General features: G+C 35.7%; 1 protein-coding gene across 1 annotated transcript in view; it reads right to left on the reverse strand.

Annotated features, from left to right (window-relative positions):
- The window catches only part of GBE1 (1,4-alpha-glucan branching enzyme 1), a 294,356-nt gene that overhangs the window by 33,681 nt on the left and 237,534 nt on the right, over positions 1-23,141 (reverse strand). The window contains exons 13-14 of the mRNA XM_060098622.1: positions 5,298-5,482; positions 3,543-3,673 (exon numbers count right to left, since the gene is read on the reverse strand). Coding sequence (XP_059954605.1) covers positions 3,543-3,673; positions 5,298-5,482 — 316 coding nt within the window. The remainder of the gene's footprint in view (positions 1-3,542; positions 3,674-5,297; positions 5,483-23,141) is intronic.

The following is a 23,141-nucleotide window of genomic DNA, read 5'->3' on the forward strand; positions in this document are numbered from 1 at the left end:
TGGCAGTATTAATATAGCTAATTAGAAAATATGGTTTAAGGTATGTTGGAAATGCTCTCCTGCTTTCCTTTCCTGAAAAAAAAAATCCTTATTATAAAAAAAATTATTCTACTAGATATCTAGTCCATTAGGTCTTCCATACTTTTGAGTATTCAAAGAGACTGTTATTAAAATGCAAATGTCCTTAGAGGAAGCAGTAACATATGGGAATTAGTTACAGCTTGTTGACAGAAAGACAGGAATGAGAAAGGCAGCAAGAGTAAATAAGGTCCAAGTGGGCGCAAATCTGTAGAAGACAAAATCCTTGTAGTAAAAGGACCAAATAATATTTCTTCAAGGTTCTCTTAGAGACGCAACAGATGACTAAGGCTGAAACTATGACTTCTATAAAGATATGGCCCAATTTTCCAAGATCTGTATATCATTACAACATTTAATGAGTACGTTTTCTGAAATGAGTCATTAATATAAAGCATTCAGTATTTATCAGTATAGAAATTTTCTGTATAACAGGTGCCTACAGGCATTTAAACAAATTGCTAAATTTCGAAAGATTCAATTTGTGGCAAGGTTTACCAAAACCAACCTAGACTTTCATGTACAGTGTAACTTTGTATCATTAAACAAAATTAACTTTTGGGGTGGATTTTACTTAGTAAAATATACTATGTTATTATATATTTTTTCATTTAATAATATTTGTTAAATTGCACAGACTTCAGATAGGGGATCAATGTAGCTTGAGCCAAGATTTTTCTCCTAGACATCATCATTGAAATTCCATGTATTTCCATTTGTCAATGATGCTAAATTAAATTCATATTTTCTATTCCTCAAACTGGTTACTCCTCCTCCTTGCTTTGCTATCCTATTTGCTATCTCCTACTACCATTCTTCTCACTCTTCAAAGTGAAACCTTGTATCTTCTTTTCTACACCCCATGTCCAAACAATTGCTGAGTCCTTTCACTGCAAGAAAGCGCTTCATATACCTCTTTCTATCCTATGGACATTACTTTAGTTCATACCCTAATTATCTTTTACGTGCACTTCAATTTTTCATAATTGATACCTGTACTTCCAACCTCTCTCCTCATAAAAGCTCTCTAACACCCTGGGTACATGAGAACTTTTCCAAATGCATACATTCTTATCAAGTAGCTCCCTAGCCCAAACCCTTCAGTGACTCACTATGAAACTATAGAAAAAAAGCTTAAACTAATGAATAAGGCATTAAAATATTCTATTATGTGATGGCAATCTGTCTTTTCAGTTTTATCTCTGAGTACTTCCCCTTTTGGTCCTCATTCTCCAGTTAATCTATGGTACTGTCCATTATCTAAGGATAGTCTCTGATTTCCAACAGCTGGAATGGCCTTCCTCAATTTTTTCTACAATTTTATCCATTTCTCAAGGTCCAGGCTTAAAGGTCTTTTCTTAATCAATCCATCAGTCCACCAATCATCTCTCTCTCTCTCCCCTCCCCAATCCAGGCTTAAAAGTCTTTTCCTTTTCAATCAATCAATCAATCAATCAATCTCTGTTTCTTTCTCTCTCTCTCTCATATTTATTTATTTTCCTTTTACTTATCCTCTGTTAAACATGAGAATAAGTTTGTGGAACATTCCTGCCCCATCCCCTTTACTGCATTATGCGTTACGTCCTAAATTGGTTTTGTACATCTCTTCTTCCCACTTAGGGTCAAGGGCAGTACTTAACTAACAAACACTGCAATAGATCACAAGTGTTCTGTCATTGCATTTTGGTCTGATAAAAATCAAAATTATATGGGCTTCCCTGGTGGCGCAGTGGTTGACAGTCCGCCTGCCGATGCAGGGGACACGGGTTCGTGCCCCGGTGCGGGAAGATCCCACATGCCGTGGAGCAGCTGGGCCCGTGAGCCATGGCCGCTGAGCCTGCGCATCCGGAGACTGTGCTCCACAACGGGAGAGGCCGCAACAGTGAGAGGCCCCATACCGCAAAAAATAAATAAATAAATAAATGTAAAAATCAAAATTATGTTTTGATTATATGACATTATTAGATATAGCAGGATTTAGTCTAGGGGTATTACTTTAGCAGTTAGTAGCTGAGAAGGCTTATGTATGAGTTGCTACATGTCTAGGATCTGTTTGCATTTCTTCATGGAGATGGTGAGAACATTTGCCTCCTGAACAGTACAGCTCTTCTTTAGTGCAGACAACCTCATTACACTGATTTCCATTATCTGAGCATTCTCTGTGTTAACTGGGGCACATTTAGGCTATTAGTCACAGCAATAGCCTTCCCTCCCAAATGCTCTGATGTCCTGTGGGATGGTGATCTGGAAGGGTTGGGGTAGAAGACAGGGAACATCTTTCACGACCCTCAATGTCACTGAGCAGCACAGATGACACAGGCTACTTACCAGACAGTATGGCCCTTTACTCCTAACTGCCAAGAAACATTCTGTCTGGGCAACCACTTCACCAAGGAGGCCACTTCCTGGAGACTCAGGGGTAATTCCTGATTAAGCTACTCATGATGATAGCATTCTCCTCCCTAGACACCTCTCTGGGGATATGTGACTGAATTCTGGTCAATGGGATACAAAAGGAAATTTGCTAAAGTGACTTCATTCTTGAAAAAACACACAAATCTATTTGCCTTTTGTTGTGTCTGAAGGTGACATCTGGAACCATGGCTGTTGTCTTGCAACTCTACCAGGTGCCAGCCTTTGGACACTGCTGGCACCCTGAGAGTTAAAATAATAATTTATTATTATTTAATAATAATCTCTTTAAAATACACAGCAGGTTTCACTTTGTAACAATGATCACACTTACAATTATTAATGTTTGTCTTCTTCACTAGTTTAAAAGCTCAATAAGGGCAGTGACTGTATCTGCCAGGAAAATTCCTATATTTCCAGCACCTAGCACAGGGCTAGCATGCAGGTGTTCGATAAATAGATGCTTAGTAAATATCTGTGAAATGAATGAATGGATGAGTAAATGAATGTTCAGACAATATCAAAACATTCTCCCTATTATTTCCTTTGCTTACACCTCCCATGCCCTGATTCCTTACCAATTCAGGCCCACAAAAGCGAGCTATGTCTTGTATTTTAGGAGACAGGAAAAAGAAAGGGGAAGGAAGCTATCTTTACGGCTACTGTCTACTTGCTCACTCAGTGGAGAGGGGGAAAGGAGACAATTCTCAGGGGCAACTTACAAAATATTTTCATAAAGAGAAACAACAATTATCTCCTATACTATTAATAGTATATTAATAGTATATTAATCCTATACTACATATAGGATTAAAATATTACTTAAGAAAATGTTAAAAATCATACTTTTTAGAGCCAGAATGGAGTTTAGGGTTAACTTAGTGTAACTGAATTAAGCAAAGATTTATCAACTATTTTAAGTCCCTCATTTTTCAGATGAAGAAACTGAGAGCTACTGTCACCCAGATCAGCATCAGTTTTTCCGATGTTCTATGATGCAATAAAAAAATTGAATGCAGACAGTCATATTCATTGACAACAAAAAAGGATATTTTCCTGGCACTGTCGTTCCAAGTCGGTAATCAGTGTAGCTGTTGCTTGGATGAAAGTTGAAAACGAAAAGAAGGCCTGCTCTCTCAAAAGCAATGATCTTATTGGTTTCATGTTCTTCACTAACATGAGCCTGCAAGAATTAACATACATAATACATTTAAATAATACCCAGATGCTGCTACAAGTAAATTCTTTACAAAAAAAGTTGTTTTTGTCTTTATTAACAGCCTTGTTAGTTATTAATCCAAAAATGAAAATCCTAGCATGTTATATTTTTTGAACAAGATTGCAACAAATCTTGCCCTATCAAACTCTAGGCCAACAGCAGTCTCAAAAAATTGCTTAAGGAGTATAAAAACCTCACCAGCAACTTGCCATCTTCAAACAAAGCACAGACAGAGGATTAGGGTTTGGGCTTAGGTTTTAGCTAAAAATATAGCACCTGTGCTATACATAAAGCATCTGTGTATGTGTGTGTATTAGATCTACTTATAAGTGAATTTTCTTTAAGACTTTTGTTATAGTCCTTAATGAGGTAAGGTATATAAAATTACTTTTCAAAATATGATGTAACATTGTTATTATATCCAGATTTCTGAAGTTGTTGTTTTCTTAAAAACTTTACATTATTGCACGATTTTGTCAGATTCAAAAACCACCAAGAGTCCTTCACAGTATACTTTTTTTTTTTTGCCTAATAATAGAGAAAGTCTGAAAAGGAATTACAACATCTACAAGCTCTCTTATTTTATACACCACATTTTACAGTAGGTAGTGAGAAGGCTTTGTTTTTTCAACCCTACCCTCTTCCAGCCCCAGCTTTGATAGGACTTATTTCCACGCATGTCAGCAGCGCCACTCTTGGTAATTTAGAAATGTGAGCTAAGGATCTAGAGCAAACAGCATGCCTTTTGGTATTCAACATTGTTCCTATTGAAAAGGAGCATCATTTTGCTCTCTCTTCTGGAAACAGCACTACTAATAAATGCGATTAGGGCGTTTGTGTCATGTAGCCAATCTTACTGAAAATATAAGTACCTTTGTTCAACCATTAAAAAAAAAAATCAGAGACACTAAAGTAAAAACACATCAACAGTAATTTCAAACAGCACCAGTAGAAAGTAAATGGATTATAAGTAACACATATTATATGCTAATTTTTGCAAGGGAAAAAAAAAACACTGCATAAAATCTGAACCTGTTAATTACATTTTCTAAAACTTATTGAAAACTGAGACTTTAATTCAAGAGGAGAGTCAGGCTCATGAAAAATACAAAACAGCATGGAGGTATAATGGCATCTATTGAAATGACAAGTTAGAGACCAGTAAAGGAAGGAAAAAAAGGAATAAAGAAATCTCCATGTTGTCAAAGCAGTTTCTTTATGACAGCATAGTTATTTATATAAAGAAAAATAGTCAAAACAATTAAGATATTTCCACAGCAATTTCCAAAGTGGATTCCATGGGGAGCTTTTGTCATTTACTTTAACCAAATGAAATAAAAATTACTAAATTTAAACAACAACGACAAGCTAACCAGGAATGCAAGCAGGGAATTATGTTTAAGATATTCATTATCTATTGGGGAGACTTCAGTAACATGTTTTGACAACCTGAAGTATGTCACAGGGCACTACACACTGAATAATAAAATGCTGTTTAAAAGATCTGCATATAGATTTAAATCAATTGCCATTCTAAGCATGTACAACACTGGTGACTAAAACATAACATTTAGAGTAAAGAGCTTACCTGTGGAGCTGAAAGCCAATGACATCTTTCTTCCAATTTATTCATATCCCTGTCAAAGTTATTTAGGAACTTATAGCGGAGAAGGTCATCATCAGGTAAATGAAACTGCCTTCTTGCATAATGGTAGCTCTCATTATTTCCTTTTCTTGGGAAGTCTAACCATTCAGGATGCCCAAATTCATTACCTGCATTTGAAAACAAACATAAACATCACCTGGTAATATTAGCATTTCTTATTAAGATAACTCAATAACTGTATGTTTTAAAGTCTTTGAAATCAGTTTAGGTTATAATTTACTATAGCTGTGCCCTATAAATGATGCACAACCCTGGCTTAGAAACAGCATAGTCTAGCATGCAGTACTGACAGCATTTGGACTCAAAAGCCCAGGGCACGGTTTTAGCCTGGTCACACATTCCTTGCTCTACATCTCATTTTCCTCATGCACAAACTGAGAACAGTATCTCTGTCATACCTATTTCATCTCTGAAATAATCTCTGAAATCTCAGAGTAATTTTTGAGATCTCTATTTCTATAATCTCTGAAATCTGTACAACGCTTTGCAATTTACAAAGGCTGTATGTACATTATTTTTTGATCCTCGAAGGAACTCTCTATTATATCCATTTCACAGATGAGAAATCCAAAGCTCTAGACAGTTAAGGGATTTGCCCAGCCTCACATGGATAATAACTAGAAAAGCAACCGTTAAAATTTAGTTCTTCTCATTAAAATCCAAAGTTCTTTCTGCCTCATCACATCAGGCAACTACGTTTTAAACTTCAGGTGCTACAGAAACCCAAGTCATCACTTTTATTATTCATTTTCCCCACCCCTTTCTCAGATCCATGTGCCACCATTAGATGTATATCTTTAATTTAAATATGTGTGTGTGTACCGCTGGGACACTTTGTTGGGAACCCATTTGATATTATTTCTCATTATAATGATGAGAACCAGAAACCTGATACACTTTAAAAATGAAATAAAATAATAACACCTACATATTATACATTCTTCCTTCTGAAAATCAAATTTAGATATTAGTGGTCTAATAGACTGGCTCCTATTGTTTTGCCCAGGTTAGATTTCAATTCTATGGCTTCTTTTTTTTTTCTCCTAAAAATTAAACACTGTCTTCCAAAATTTACTTACATTTGCCACTTTAATGCTGCAATTTTCTAAGCCACAGATTTCTCCTTTGAGTTGGAAAGTACCGTAGCTGATACAAGTGTGTCCTACTTTAAAGTAAATAGTTGCTAAGTGAAATAAGTCAGACAGAAAAAGACAAATACCGTATGATCTAACTGATATGTGGAGTCTAAAAACAACAATAAAAACAACCAACCAGCAAACAAAAAACAAGCACATGGATACAGAGAACAGACCAGTAGTTGCCTGAGGTAGGGGTGGGGGTTGGGCAAATGGGTGAAAAGGGTCAAAAGATATAAATTTCCAGTTATAAAATAAAAATTAAAAAATATGGGGATGTAATGTACAGCATGGTGACTATAGTTGATAATACGGCATTTCATATTTGAAAGTTAGCTAGGAGAGAGGATCTTGAGAGTTGTTATCACAAGAAAACAAATTTTTGTAACTATGTAGGGTGATGGATCTTAACTGGACTGACTGGATGATCATTTTGCAATATATACAAATTCTGAGTCATTGTGTTGTACATCTGAAACTAATGTAACGTTAGTCAGTTATACTTCAATAAAAAAGAAGGCAGAAAAGAAGCTAGCATATTAATATTCTAATAAATAAAAACTAACAAGGCTATGATGTAATTCAAAATGATTTACCGTAGAGTTGCTTTAAATGGTAAACTCTGCTAAGAAACACTGCAATTTACATTTAACTTTTCAGGACTATAGTCATCAAAATAAAAATAACATCCAAATATGTCTGTAGCAGCTTCATAAAAATTAAAGTGTCTGCAAAAATTTTCCTTAATTCGAGTATTTCAGTCTAAACAATATTTCTTATATTGTTGTCTGCTATGTGACAGAGGAGGGAACCAGATTTCTAACTCTGCGGGCCTTTATTTACTTTATGGTGTCTTAAAGTGATATGGGAACTTCCCTCTGCTACACTTAGGAGTCCTGCCTAGGTCTGGAGCCTGATTCACATCAGCCCATAGTGAACCCATGGCATAGCTTGCTCCATCATCCATTCAACCAGCAAAAAGATGCACCTCCAGAATTGTAGTCCAGCGTATTCATTGCTGATACCGAAGGTACTGTCTGGAGAAAATTATATGTCCTAGTACTAGTGGGATTTCAACTAGTTGGGAATTTAGGAGAGACCAGAAATGCCATAGGGTAGCTAAAGTATAGTAGCCTACAAACCGGATCCAAGCTCTCTATAGGCAAAATACTTTTATTTTGGTATGACCATGAATCTCTGAGTTGACTCCAGTATTAACAAGCAATTTCTTTAGCCTTTCTGGGGGGAGATTGTTATATCACTGCCATCATGTTATCATAGTAGAATCAACAACAAAAGCTTAATGTTGGCTTATTATTTGCCAGGCACTATTCTAAGCATTGCACATGAATTAATTCCTTTCATTTTCAACAACCCTGAAGTACTTACTATTATTGACCCAGTTTTATAGGTAAGGAAACTGAGGCACAGAGAGTTATTAAGTAGTGGGGCCTATTAGCCCAGACAGTTTGATTTTAGCACCCTCACTCTTGGTTACCACTCTCCCGTATTGCTTAGAAGCAGATACCATGGAAATATAGTGCAAACATTGACCAAACTCTCATATGTGGACAGAGATTCCAAGATAATGGAATGATGTGCAAATGTGTTGAGTGAGAAGGTGAGATGTAGTAAGGAGTTTGGTTTAGCCATGAAATAGGGCTTGTGATAAGGAGAAGAGGTGAGACAGGCAGGATGAGCTAGATTAGGATGGGCCTTACAATCTTTAAACCTTAAGCTACTTTTAAGTAGGGGGATGCAAAGCTCAAATGTGTTTTATTAAAGTATCTCTGGTAAATACAATGTGGAAGAGACACTGGATATTGGAAATAGCTGAATGGTAGGAAAGCTAACATGGAATTCAAAGTATAAGATAAGAAATAACCAGGGGAGTTCCCTGGTGGTCCAGTGGACTCTGTGCCTTCCCTGCCAAGGGCCCAGTTTCGATCCCTGGTTGGGGAACTAAGATCCCACTAGCCGCACGGCGTGGCCAAAAAAAAAAGAGAGATGACCAGATGCAGTGGGAATGGAGAAAAGAATGGCATTTTTTTTTTGTTTTTTTTTTTTTTTTTTTTTTTTTTTTGCTGTACGCGGGCCTCTCACTGCTGTGGCCTCTCCCGTTGCGGAGCACAGGCTCCGGACACACAGGCTCCGCGGCCATGGCTCGCGGGCCCAGCCGCTCCGCGGCATGTGGGATCCTCCGGGATCGGGGCACGAACCCTAGTCCCCTGCATCGGCAGGCGGACTCTCAACCACTGCGCCACCAGGGAAGCCCAAGAATGGCATTTTTGAGGTGGAAATAACAGGATTTGATGACTGTCTGCTGCATGGATTTTAATTCCAATGAGGACATTTATGAGAAACATGAATTTAGGCAATTGAATCTCTCTGGGACTCAGTTTCCTCATCTGTAAAATAGGATAACAAGTTTCATAAAAGCTCTTTTAAGGTTCAAACGAGGTATGTAAGGCACTTGGTACAGGGTCTGGCTTAGCTAAAGCTTTCAATGTTTGGCAGCTTTTACATTACACACTCATTACTGATGTTGCTCAGGAAAGAATGACATAAAAGCCAGTAAGTGAGAGTTACTATAAACCTAAAACTTCTGGCTCCCATCATTCTGAGGAGGGAACTGACCAGCCCAACTCTGCAGCAGACACACAAGCAACCAGGATGAATTCAAGGCAGCTATTTGGCTCTTCTTCACTTGGTTTCTTGGTACAACATTATTCTTTTCTTTAAAGTGTGGAAATTCTACGCTGATGCGTTTATTCGTATATTTAATAATACAAACACATTTCCCTAAGTCAAGTATTAATGTTCTTTGAATTATCTATTTTAGATCTTAAAAGGCAGAATTGACTGTGAAAGTAATTTTGCTACAAGACACCCAGATTGATAGGGCAAATCAGGTTGCTATGTTAGGAATCCCCTCTCTACACTCTTCCTTCATTATTCCTACTACATGTTCATCCTGCAACCCCTGAACAAGCTCTCAGGGGTTATTTATAGTTATACTATATATTATACACACACATATATGCTATATATTGTATACATTATGCTATATAGTATATATTTTTATAGTATATATATCGTATACAGATGATTCTATTCCACCTAAAATTAACATTTTAGGCAAACTTCTAAAACTATAGCTCTGTTCTGGTTGAAACACTCCTGGCATTTGAGGGCCTCCTCATCTCCTAATTTCTTCCCAGTCTTCTTGAAAATGTGACCCGGGTCACAATTTCTGTTGCTTGCCATCTTTTCTATCTGCCTCAAGGTAGACTAATGAGGTAAAAACAAAAATTTTTCTCCAGTGTATAGTTTAGCTTCTCTCTTAGTATCCCTCCTTGGAAGCCTCATTTTTATCAGTACAGAATTGAATGGTGAGTTTGACCAAAACTACTGGAAGCAGTATTAACCCATCTCATAATCTGATTAAAAGCTAACTACCTGCTCCCAGAAACAGATACACACACACACACACACACACACACACACACGGAGCCTCAAGGATTCATGGACTCCATTCAAAAACTGATATAATGTGAAATTAAATTATTATCACTTATTTGAACATTCTACCATGAAAATTCACATCCTTATGATCTACAGAGTAAACAACGATTGAAGAGTAGCACAATTACAATTAAATGAAGTAACAGATGCAAATTATTTAGAAGAGTACAAGACCCCAAATATGTAGCTCAATAAATCTTAGCTACTATTATTATAGTGTTATATTTTCTTTTATTATTTTTATTGTACAAGTAACGTACTGATATATTATTTTTAAAAATCACAATGAAATGGACACACACAATATCTGAAATCTTATCAGATAGCCACTTGCTATGGTCTGAGTGTTAGTGTCCCCCCCAAATTCATATGTTGAAATTTAATCCTCAGTATGATGGTCTTAGGATGCAGGACCTTTGGAAGGTGTTTAGGTCATGCGGGTAGAGCCCTTATGAAAGTGATTAGCGCTTTTATAAATATGAGACTCCACTGAGCTCCCTTTCTCCTTCCACCACAAAAGGATATCACTAGAAGTCTATGACCTGGAAAAGGTCCCTCTCTCAACCATGCTGGCACTCTGATCTCAGACCCCCAGTCTCCAGAAATTGTGAGAAATAAACCTTTATTGTTTATAAGCTACCTGGTCTTTGGCATTTCATTATAGCAGCCCAAGTGAAATGACATCACTGTTTCCCTGTTGATAAATATTTTATTTATTTTTATTTATATCTATAGCAATAGCTATATATATCTCTATCTATATCCATACCTACACTTATATACATATCCATCTATTTATCTATCTATCTTACCTACCTACCTACCTACAACTAGTTTTTGAAAAAAGGTAGATATATTATATACTATTTTGAATTTTAATATAAACACTTTCCATGTTAATAAGTATATTATCACCATGACGGTATTCCATTTTGTGCATAAAATGCAATTTTACTTAACTATTTTCCTCATGTTAGTCATTTTGGCTTTTCCTAATATTCTAGCATTATAAAAAAAGACAAGTCTTATAAATGCATCTCTGTACACTTGTCTGATATTTCCCTAACATCAACTGAATAAGTAAAATACTGGTTCAAAAGGTAAATAGCAGATAGGATTCTAAGAGAAAACATTTCCCAAGTTTTGAACATTGCTAATTATTTGAAGACACAGGCACAAGGTAGTAAATTGTTTCTCAAAATAATGTTTAACACACACGCAAATTATATTCCTTAATGTATATGTTTAAGTTTCTACTTTAAAAGTACTCTTTATTACTTAAATTTAAGACTTCATTTTAGTGCCTTCTAACATACATTGATCTTAAACATTCATTTATCTTTTCAATAACATCTAAAACTATTAACTATTAAGAAGAAAATTTATTACATGAGGGCAAATTAAGTACTTGGAAAAAAGTGTAAGAAAAAGATGAAAGTGGTAAAAATGTTTGGTATCATAATCCAATTTAGGATTTTGTATGTCACTACTTTAAAGAACATTCCAATAAGCATACTTACATAATATGGAATATGAAATTAAACTTCTGAGTTAGAAAAAAAAACTATTTAAAAAAATATGACATGAAGAAGACCCTATTCTATTAGAGAATAATTTATTAATCTCTATTACGGACTAATTTAGATTCTCTGAAAAATCTCCTGGAGAGGCTTCTTTTTAAATTGAAAGACATAGAAAGTTGCATACAACAAAGAAATAGACAGAAAAATTCCATTAGTGATTGCAGACAAAACATTTTACAGAGTGGCTTTTGAATGTTATCTCTGTTGTAAATGATCTGACAAGGGGCAAATTAAGTTTAATATAGACAAATGCAACATTAAATTCATATTTGGTTCAAAACTGTAAACACAAGCATAAAATAAATGGAAGCAAATTGCAGAAAGACTTTCAAAGTGACCTTGGATAACAGTGAACCATTCTCAGACTGAAAAGAGAAAAGTGGAAAATGCCCGTTAGTATCCTACACTAGTTCTCAGCTCACAAACCTAATGAAGAAAAATATTATCATTAAAACAAGTTAAGAATGTTCTTCTCAGCTATGGTCTACAGATTACTTAGGAAATGTGGCAGCATTTGAGACAGTACAGTGAAACATGCTCACCCAAATAAGCTTATAAGTAAGGCCTGCTGTATATAAAGATGGATAAGAAATCTAAATTTATTCAGGTAATGGCAAAGAAGGTAATTGATTTGTTTTAGTACAGATAACTTGATGGAATAGGGAACACATGATCGGAATCAGCATTTTAATTTAACCAAATTAAGAAATATGTGTGCATATATATTTCTAAATTATATATAAGTATGTTATGTTTACATGCATACATAATATATGTATACATTCCTCAGTGAAAGCAACAGGCATTTATAACCTGGGGTTCATGCTTTCCTACCGACTCCTGATATTTTATGCAAAATGTTGTATGTATGTTCATCTGTGCATTTTTCTGAGGAGAGAAAGGTGTTCTTCAGATGCTCCAGGCATCTGAGTCTTAAAAAGGGTAAGAGCTACTCACTGTATTAGAATGTTAGGAACTAGAAGAATGAAACACAAGTAAGGGTTTCTAAGCTACATAAAAAAGAAAAAAAAGTAGAAGCCTAAATTGAGGAAAGCATTTTAAAAATCTTCGGCTGGTTTACTCAACAGATAAGAGGCTTAGAAAAGTCACATTTAAACTAACTCTAGTGCAGAGAGGCAATGAGTGTGACTCCTGAGAACAAGACTTCCAAGTCCAAAATATGCATTACAAGTAACCTGGCACTAACCATCAAAGCATGCTCTTTCTGCTCATTAAATTATAATTATGATCACTAAGGTAATACATAGGATGGTACTCGTTTCAAAATGAAGGGAGGATGGTAATTTTTTGAGCTGTCACTTGGGACATTTTGTAAGAAAACTCACAGTTCAGGCCATGATTCATTGCATTTAATATAGTAACAGAAGTGGATGCTTCCAGAAATGAGAAGGCTGAAAGCTTTAGCTAAACAACTTTAAAACAAACACAGGGAAGCAAGTGACTAACATTCCTATGGTTAATTAATGCTTCTAGAAAATTCTATGCAGTTCCTTTTCTCCCTTTCCATTTCCTCTGTAAACAGCACCATTCATGCCTGGTTAATTGTGAAAAATCTCTAAGCGCAAAATTCCTATTGGGATTCCTTTTCCTGTAATTAATTTTTTGCTGTTTGATGTAAAGGTCCAAACTATAAATTGACAAGAAGCCAGCTGTTGCAGTGATGAAATTCGAGACAATACAACTAATGAAAAAAGCCCCAGCTCTGTTAGCTGAACATTTTGATTAGCCGGTTTGTGTGTTTTGTTTCTCTAAACTGTAATACATACTAATTTTACCTAGGAATTAATTAAAGTCTATCACAGCCTCCATGCTGTGGATGTTATGTAACTCTTTGTTGATACCAAGTTTCTGTATATATGAGAATAAGGTACAGTTTTAATGAGAATATAAAAAACTTTAGCTCCTACTTCTCTTAACTGTACTGAAGACTAACTCTTAAAAGGAAGTATCTATTTTAAAATCAAATGCTTCCGTCTTTCTCAAGGCCATCAAGTCACCAGAAGGTGAGGCACAGAATAAAATATTTTTCTATATTAGGGAGTGTGATTTCCCTTTTTAGAAAAATAAACTTGCTATCTACTGCTCCGTCCCACCTTTGACACTGATCACTATGGCTCTGGGCAGGGGCTACACTACACTTCTCTTCTTCATTCTCCACAGCATGTTCCCGTGTATTATACCTACAACAGGTACTCCTTAAATATTTGTCAAGGTTGGATGTTTCCCTCTACAACTGATAAAGGTCTAACATCATCTCTTTTGAGGTACAGAAACAAAATATGACAGTCAGACCCAGAAGAGGAGATAAAGACAAGCCGAACAAAACTCAGCAGTGCTACTGGGATTTACCCTTAAAGTCTATCACAGCCTCCATTCTGCAGACTTTAGGTAACTCTTTGTTGACATCAAGTGTATCTATATATATACATATAATGTATATAAATATATATATATGTGTGTATGTATATATGGTAAGTCCTAATGAAAATATTTTTAAAAACCAAACAAACTTTAATGCCCATTCCTCTGACCTGTACTGAAGACTATTTTAAAATCTAATGCTACTGTCTCTGGGTTCTCCCTGGAGCCTCCCTAGTGTACACTCTTCCTTCAAAAGGTGCAAGTCAGTGATTATATTCTGAGCCCCATGATTCCCTATATTGACCATATGCTCAACTATAACACAAAATTCTAATTTTAAAGCTACTGAAGTGTATCCTGTGTATCAGATAACGTGCTCAGTGTACATCAGCATGGTCCCTTTCCTCACAGAGCTTACAATCGAGTGAGGAAGAAAGACAGAATTAAACAAATATAAAAATACATATTTCCTTAAAGAGAGGAAGTTGGGGAGAAGGCTCAAAAAAGGCTTATGGGATCAGTATGCAGTGAAATAACAAAAAACTGTAGGGGAGGAAAGGAGAGAATGGCGGCAAACCTCCTCCAAGAGCAAATATAAATGCCCAGAGATGACAGTTAGGGAGGACGGACTGAAAATTAAGTCAATATACAGGGAAGGGGGAAGAGTCAGTCTTAGGAACTCAATCTTGGAATTCTAGAATTTCCCTTGGTATTAAAAACAAAACAAGGGCCTCCCTGGTGGCGCAGTGGTTGAGAGTCTGCCTGCCGATGCAGGGGACACGGGTTTGTGCCCCGGTCTGGGAAGATCCCACGTGCCGTGGAGCAGCTGGGCCCGTGAGCCATGGCTGCTGAGCCTGCGCATCCGGAGCCTGTGCTCCACAACGGGAGAGGCCACAACAGTGAGAGGCCCGCGTACCAAAAAAAAATTAAAAAAAAATAAAAAAAAATAAAAACAAAACAAAACAAAAAAATCTTTGCATACTAGGCATGTATATAGCTTTTAGAAACATACAGGGTAACTGATGCCATGGAGTGGATGAAATTGCCTGGGGAGAATACTCAGCGAATAGAGGCAGAAAAGAGAGTATAATGGGACAAAGCCTGAGGCACACTCATACGGCTAGTTGGGGTAGAGGAAGAGGGGCCTGGAAAAGCTGGCAGAGGAAGGGCCAGAGAGAGAAGAGGAAAACCATGGCGGGTGGGAGACGGGAGACCGAGCCCTGAGAAGTAGTGCTTCCTAGAGGAAACAGTGCTCAACAGTATTAAGTGCTGGCGAGTTGAACTAAAACCTGAAGGCCTATAATAGATAGAGTAACAAGAGAGGACACTGATGAAAGAGAGCAATAGCAGTGATATCTGAGGGTATAACCAAAGAACTGAAAACTATACTGTGAGAAATGAATGCTTTATTTTTTTCTATTTGTTTATTCTATGATTTTCTGACAGGTAGTATATTTAACTAAACACCTGGGAGAGAATGGCTCATCTTAGTATGTAAGCTTTGCACTCGTAAATTTTAAATTCTGAGGCAGTTTATGGTATATATGTGTATGTATATATATTTCCTATTTAAAAAAAAGGATTAGTATACTATTAGGTTTCCTTAAAATTCCTATAACAAATTTACAAACTAATATTTTGAACAAAAGACATGATAACTTCCAGTCCTTCATCCCCTAGATAAAGGGCATGGTGGCCTGAATCAAGCACAATAGCTGCTGTCTTGCTCCATCCAATAATACTGTCGTGACTATGGTTCATGCCTCTGACACTGTGACAGCTTAAAGGGGCCAGAAATAATGCTTCTATTGGAGCTGCGGTAGTGAGGACTCTCATTCTGTCCTGCTCTCCCCAGCCTTCCCCTGATTAATTATGCATAAAAAGTCTTGAGGCGATAGCCAAATGGGCTCTGGGCACTTGGGAAAACAATTTTCAACTTGAACTATGCTTGGACCATGGCCAAACCAATCAATACCTTTACTTATCTACATGATTAGAATTGCTTTGGGTGATAAGTTCCCATCAATAAAGCATAGAATAGGGGGTGAACACTTGCTTACCTCAAGTGTTTTGATAAGAAGATTATCAAAATAAAACAAGCAAACAAAAAATTCTCTTAACTATCAATGTCTGTAAGTACAAAATCAGATTAACGTTATATTACCTACAAGTGTGGTAGAATAAACGTAGACACGTTTATAAACCAGTCGTTTTAAATGCTGAAGAATTACCATTATTATATTGACAGGTAATTATATGTTTCTTGATGCTTTCATTTAAATCACAAAAATGGAAAAATGCTTTAAATAAATGAAATGTAATCATAAAACTATATTAAAATAATAAAAGCAATAGTAATTACTTGAGAGCCCTCTAGATACACAGACTCTGTGCTAGAATTTTTAGCAGTTATTTCAGATAATAGTCGCAAAACCCCCTCAATATGGGAGGGGACATTATTCCTATTTTCAGATAATAGATCAGGAAGGTAATATAACTATCTAAGGTTATATGGTATAAAATAACAAAGTTAGTATTCAAACCTATATCATCTGTATTCTTTCCATTGTATCTGGCATTAGGTACTTAATTTGAACAACATTAGCTGGAAACCTACTATGAATGTACAGGCATTAGGGAAGGTAATGAAAGAGCTATAAAAAGGTGTAAAGGTATATATTTCCAATTCCATTCTCAAGTGTACAAATAAATTATACCTATTACTGACCTGTGCTCCATTTGTGCCTTGTGTGTTCTGCTACTCCTGCTGTTACTACTCCAAGTGATAGCTGTTTGGTCTCCATGAGGCCTTTTTTAACTTCTGCAGGAAGGTTTTGGTGCTTGTGCTTCCACTAGTACTTAGATGTAAATTTTTCCCTTGTTAAAACAATTACTTAAATAGTGTAAAAATTTTGTTTTTGTTTTTGTTTTTTTTGCTTGTCTCAGACTGGGGATAGACATCCTATATCCTAGTTATCCTATATTTTTATTTATTATCCCTACTGCCTAATCTAATAACAGGCACAGAGTACCCATTCAAGGATTTATTAAACCTGTGTTGAAAGAAAAAAATGAAGGAAATCTGCTTCCCTTAGTAGGCTACAGATTGCTTATGGAAAGTTCTGTCTTACTTTTTGATTATACAGTTCACAGCACAGGGACTCAGATAAAGAAAGTATCTAACAATTTTTTTTTTAACTGATTGCAAAATTGGTCTTTATAAGACCATAAGAAAAACAGACAAAAGTGCTTTGGGGTGGAAAGGGGATGGATTAAGAGGAGCATATCCATGTCGCCAGGGAGGGGAAGATGTATATCAGAAGATAACTTCAGCTCTCTATTTCTCAGAGGCCTCCTCTGGAGTTCTCCTCTGACTGCCATGCCAATAGAAGGTAGAATTTCGAATTGTTCATGTTGCTCTATATACTTTGACCTACATTCCATCTTCGTGGCACAATTTTTTTTTTAATAAATAAAAGTATCATCAAACAAGGATAAGACAATGAACAAAACAAATGAGACTGAACTGAGAATGTGTTATTTTTATGCAAACACAATTTTTAAGAGCTAGATAACATTTTCTTAAGAAAATTGATAGCAACAGTAATGGACCTTTGCCATTCATTCCAAAACCATTTAGATGCTACATGAAGCAGAGGACTCATGATACTCTTTGACGGGGAGTGAAGTGGGAATAAGGGAGGAATTGTGGGGGGAAAAAAAGGGGTTCTTTAATAAAATCCTAACTGAATTCAGATTTTTCTGCAAGTAGTTAACAAATGTCTTAGAAAATGATTTGCTAATGGACAGCCTTGTAAAAAGTGTAAAAGTTTTGCATGCTAACAGGGCACCCACTGAAAGACTCCACACCTTTCTAGGTGGTAGAAAACAAGCGAGGAAGACAGTAATGCAAAAACAAAGAATATATTGGCTGATTATAAAATTGATTATACATGTGGCTTTGTGGCTATTCTAACTTTAGGTTTAGACTCAAAAGTTTAGTAGTGGAGTCACACTGTACTATTTTTCCCTAAAATTTGCCTGTAATTTAGGATATGTTACCACTAAGTCAGGGTCAGTTCCCTGTGATCACATCAAACATACATAGTAATAGAGATTAACACACTTCCCTAATGAATTATTAAGAGCTAAGCAGATGCATTTAGAAGGGAAGCATATAACCATAGGAAGTAAGATTGGAAAGAAAATGTTCACTTAAATCCTCTATACTTCATAACCAACATCCATTTAACTCAATCCTGGTATCATTCCCAGGCTAGATGAATATTTCTGTAAGAATCTAATGCTCTTTCAAGGCACAGCCTGGATGTAGCTTTTCTGAGGTTCAGTCTCCCACAGCCTTTCTTCTGTAGGCAGCAACTCTAACTCCCAAGTAGAGAGATTTAACTACCTGCTTATAACTTAATCAAAGAACCAGTATCAGTTTGCCTTTGGATGATGCTTCTATCCCTCCAAGTTCCTGCCAACAGCTAGTTATCCTTCTCTACTTCCCTGTTGTCAGCTCTTGCTTCGTCTCAGGCCGCTGGTGCCCAAGAAATGAGAAAAAAGTTCCCTAGCAGCACGGTGGCTTGTAGGAAACACTGTGAACTTCTTCCCCCAGCAAGAAGAAAGGTTCTCAGTAATTGTACTTGCTTGCTTCAGGTGTCTCCCTTTGCTCTGAATAAAATGGATTTCGAATTTTAAAAATGTCATGGCAAGTTTATGAATTAGCCTATCAACTGGCTTTCAAGGCAATTAAATGGGAGGGTTCAAAAACACAAACAATCTATGTCTTTAAAATAATAATATTTAAACTATTATGCACAAGTCTCCTAGAGAGGTTTGATGTGACGTAAACAACTGCCATCACCACCCTCTACACAGGTAAACCTTAATATCTTCCATAAGGCTAAGTCAGTCTCTATACTTCCATAAAAGTTTAGAGAAATGGTTTGGTAGAGAAAAGAACACAGAAATGAAGCAACACAACTAGTGATTTAATCAGTTGTATGCTTAACTTTCATGGTATCCAACCATTTCATTAAACTATTCCATGTGGAAATGCTCATCACTATTATTTGTCCCTGAATGAGTAGAGTTTCTTTGTTCACCTTTAAGCTTTATCTCCCAATATACACAACTTGCTTCAGGCAGACCAGATGACCCACAGTAATATGATACAGTCTATGTTTCCTGCTTCCACATCTTCTCTCCAGTTAGTCCTTGGCTTGTAATGTCTGTTACAAGTCAAAAAGGCAAACGCCTCCAGAAATTCTGTCCATTCTTCAACGACCAGCTTAAACATCATCTTCTATGTCAGAGACAAATCTCCTTCAGTCTAAGAAACTTATCTATTTTTTTTTTTTAGCTAGATAAACTGATTTCAAGAAAAGATACATGTCCTAACTTCCCTTTATGGCTCTCCTTTATGGTGCTGTGTCTAAGTTTTGTCCAAAGATATACAAGCAGAATTGTTTATGGGAAGATTCTTTCTAAAGAGCGGACTCAAATGGTGGATATTCACTTCTGGTTCTTCTTCTTTCTTCCTTATGTAGAGAGAGTGTTTGGGTACTTATCTGGACTACGTGGGAAGGGCTGCATTTCAGGTTTGTGACTTTTACTTTATACAATGAAATGTTCTGTACATATAGATACACAATTAAGTGAATTTAATGTAATTGTACCAAAAAACCTAAGGGTATGAAGAATATCTAAGTAAACTTCTATTCTTCAGGTTAGAAATTATATATATAGTACAGAGGGAAACAATATGAAATATGCTATTATAGAACACATATCTTAATCTGAAATGAACATACTGTATTAATTTTTAAATAATATAAAGAAAGCTATTCAGAAATAAATGCTATAGCTTACCTAAACAGTAAAGAAATATCCAAGAGACTCTAATTACACTAAAAATATATTAAAATAAGCAACCAGAATCATGGCTCAACAGTCCTTCACAAATTGGTACATGAATGTATACAAATACTGTGTCAAAGTTGTCCCAAAACTTCTTGAAACTTTATGGAAAATCACTGTGTCTTTTTCAGAGGGGAAAAAGAAACTTTTAACATTCCAAATGACAGATGTCAAAACTCATGAAATACCTAAATATTCATAACTTAGCAGACATTCTAAACAACCATCCAGGGATATATACATAATTGCTTTAATGTTATTCCTGGGACCCATTAAAAAAAAAAAACAACTGTATAGGAACAGTGGGAGCACAGAGTGAAAACATACTAAGAGGTAAACTCTACTAACTGACTTATATAACCACAAATTCCATTGCAGTTTTACGCTTTCAGATAATTTTCTGACTATAACCTAGTCGAGTCTTCATTAAATAAAGAATTTCTCTTATAGAAATTAGAAAATAGGCAAAATTATGTGTATACAGTGAGTAAAACATGGGATATAGAAACAAATGACATGAATTTTAGTACTCTGTCACAATATATAACCTCAAGTTGTATAACTTTCCATTATTTGTAATATAGTTAGAACTTACACTTACTAAACACGTATTACATGCAAGGCATAATTCCAAAGACAACATCATTAAATATTTTAATTCTTACAAGTGCCCAGTAAGATAGGTATCATTATAATCCCCATTTATGACATGATGAAGGTGAAGTTCCAAAAAATTAAGTAATGTGCCACAGATGATGCAGCTAGGAAGTAAAACAGCCAGGATCAGAATGTGGGCAGACTGTCTCCAAACTTGAATTCATAACCATTGTGTTATACTGCCTCAGAATGAAAATTATAAAAAGAATACTGACTTTGCTGGTTGGTTGTACTAAGTGAAGTTATGCATGAAAAAATGCTTTATAAACTTTAGAAGTTTAAAGAAATGCCATATTAATAGAAAAACGGCATAGGAGTATATACAGGAAAAAGAAAATGAAGAATAAGGATGCTGTGACTTCGTTACTGGCTGAATGTTACAGACAAGGAAAAGGAAGGAGCAACTGAAATGACTCAAGAGTTCACCCATGGTTACTAGAAGAGAGATGATGATACTTATAATAATAATAATTTTTGAAAGGCATCACAATTTGTAGGGAGGGTGATTACAGTTTTGGATTCAGTGATTTCAGGAGCCAACAAGATACCATGTAGAGATCTCAGGCAGGCAGTTTCCAAATTTATATTTGTAGTTTAGAACAAAAGGTTCGATTCTGAGATGCAGATGGGGGGGCATTATCTGAATTAAAGAGATGGACAAAGCCTAAAGGTAGATGAGCTCTCTGAGAAAGAAAGAGTAAGGAAAAAGTAAAAGAGGCCCAGGACAACCCCTGAGGAAATATGTACATTGTAAAGAGAAACAAGGTGAAAGAGACAGTGTCATGGTTGATAGAACAAGGAAGGCAGGGAAGGAAGACATGAGGGGTGTCAAAGGGAACCAGGTGATCAAGAGAGTTCAGGGAGTAGGTGCAGAGACCCACAGGTCAATGATGGCCTTAGAAACCAGAGTTTCCAGACTGTAGAGAGGGCAGTGGGAGGCCTACAAGGGTTTGAGTGGGCAAAAGAGTATGAGAAGGAGGGGTTAACACACATGATTATATAATGAAGTTTGCCAAAGTAGAGAGAAACAGTTAAAAATACTAGTTAGTTTAACAGATTAGTAACCTATTTCTCAATTTGAAAAATGTACATTTTAAAGCAATGTTTCAAGAGTTTTTGATAGTTTCTCAGATTTATTTCCTAGTTATTTTATAATTATCAAAATAATTAAAACAAATGTGTATAAAAATCATGGTGAAAAGAACTGTTTCCAGTCCAATGCTTACTGTTGATATTGTGTGTGTAGCTACAGCATAAAAGGAGACATTTACTGTTTTATTTAAGTACAGTTGAAAAGCAAAAACAATTTAGGTGTCACTAAAGTATATATCATCAAGTTGCAGGGGAAATACTACTTGATATAAAATATCTTGTGATAAGGGTCAGAAAACAGCAAACTTTTTTTCTAATCATTAAAATTCAAAAATTCTGTTTTTCTATCAGTAAGTCATAATAATTATATCTGCCTTTTCTAATTAAACTTCTCAAGACAAAACAAGTATTAAAATATTCCTGACTCATAAGGAAACAAGTGTTTTATGTACCCATGGTTAGTTACATAGATAGAAACTGATTTTAGGAAATAAAACTATTAATAAAAATGGATTTCAGTATACTAAATACTAATGTGTATAATGATTATATTATTTTCTTATCCAAGAAAATAAATAATTTTCATAATATGCATATAACAATATAGAGATACTGGAACTTTTTTCCAATTTAAACTTATGACCTTAAAGTCAACTGATTAAATATGAACAGATATCCTTGTCTTTTACTAAAAATATGATGGGTGTCTATAGGAAAAATAAATTAGAATGTAAAAGTTTCAGCTCTTTATCTTAAGTTGTCTGGCCTTTGATGTTATATTTGCTCAGGCAACTATTGCCCTCATTTAGTCGGGGGCAGCATATATTGGCAAGGGAAAAAGAAAAAAAATGGAGAAGAATAAAAGAATTAAGTTGGAAGTAGGCTGGCAGTAATTGAAAACTTTTTTTTCACTTTCAAAAATATTTAAAACTTAAATCCCGTCTTTTTTAGCTACTTGAGAAATATCTTGCAAGGGAATAAGAACTCTCATCAATACCACTGTTAGGAAGAATATGAGGCCAATGTCTTTGTCTCATTTTACAAAAAGAACATTTAGTTACATGGGAATGGCCCAGCCAGGACTTTTTACTTGTTTATTCTAAAAGTAGAATCTACACATCAAACTAGAAAACTGAAACAATTATCCTTGAGATACTATTGATACTTTGAGATAAACAGAATCTAGTGGGTGACACTTGAACAGAAGGCCTAGAGTTACGATGAATAATACAGTGTTTTGTGACCTTTTTGTCATTATTGCCCCTTGACCTATGACACACACACACACACACACACACACACACACACACACGCCTTTTAAGACATTTTTTTCCTAATTGCTTCCACCCCGTGAAATTTAAATACTGCAGATCTACTGCATATCTGTTTAAATATGCTACGATGCTCTGGAGGGCAATAACGATGATAATATCTAAGTTTTGTTTGCCCTCCCTTAAGGATCAATT

Source organism: Mesoplodon densirostris, chromosome 5, assembly GCF_025265405.1.
Source record: "Mesoplodon densirostris isolate mMesDen1 chromosome 5, mMesDen1 primary haplotype, whole genome shotgun sequence".
NCBI classification, from domain to species: Eukaryota; Metazoa; Chordata; class Mammalia; order Artiodactyla; family Ziphiidae; genus Mesoplodon; species Mesoplodon densirostris.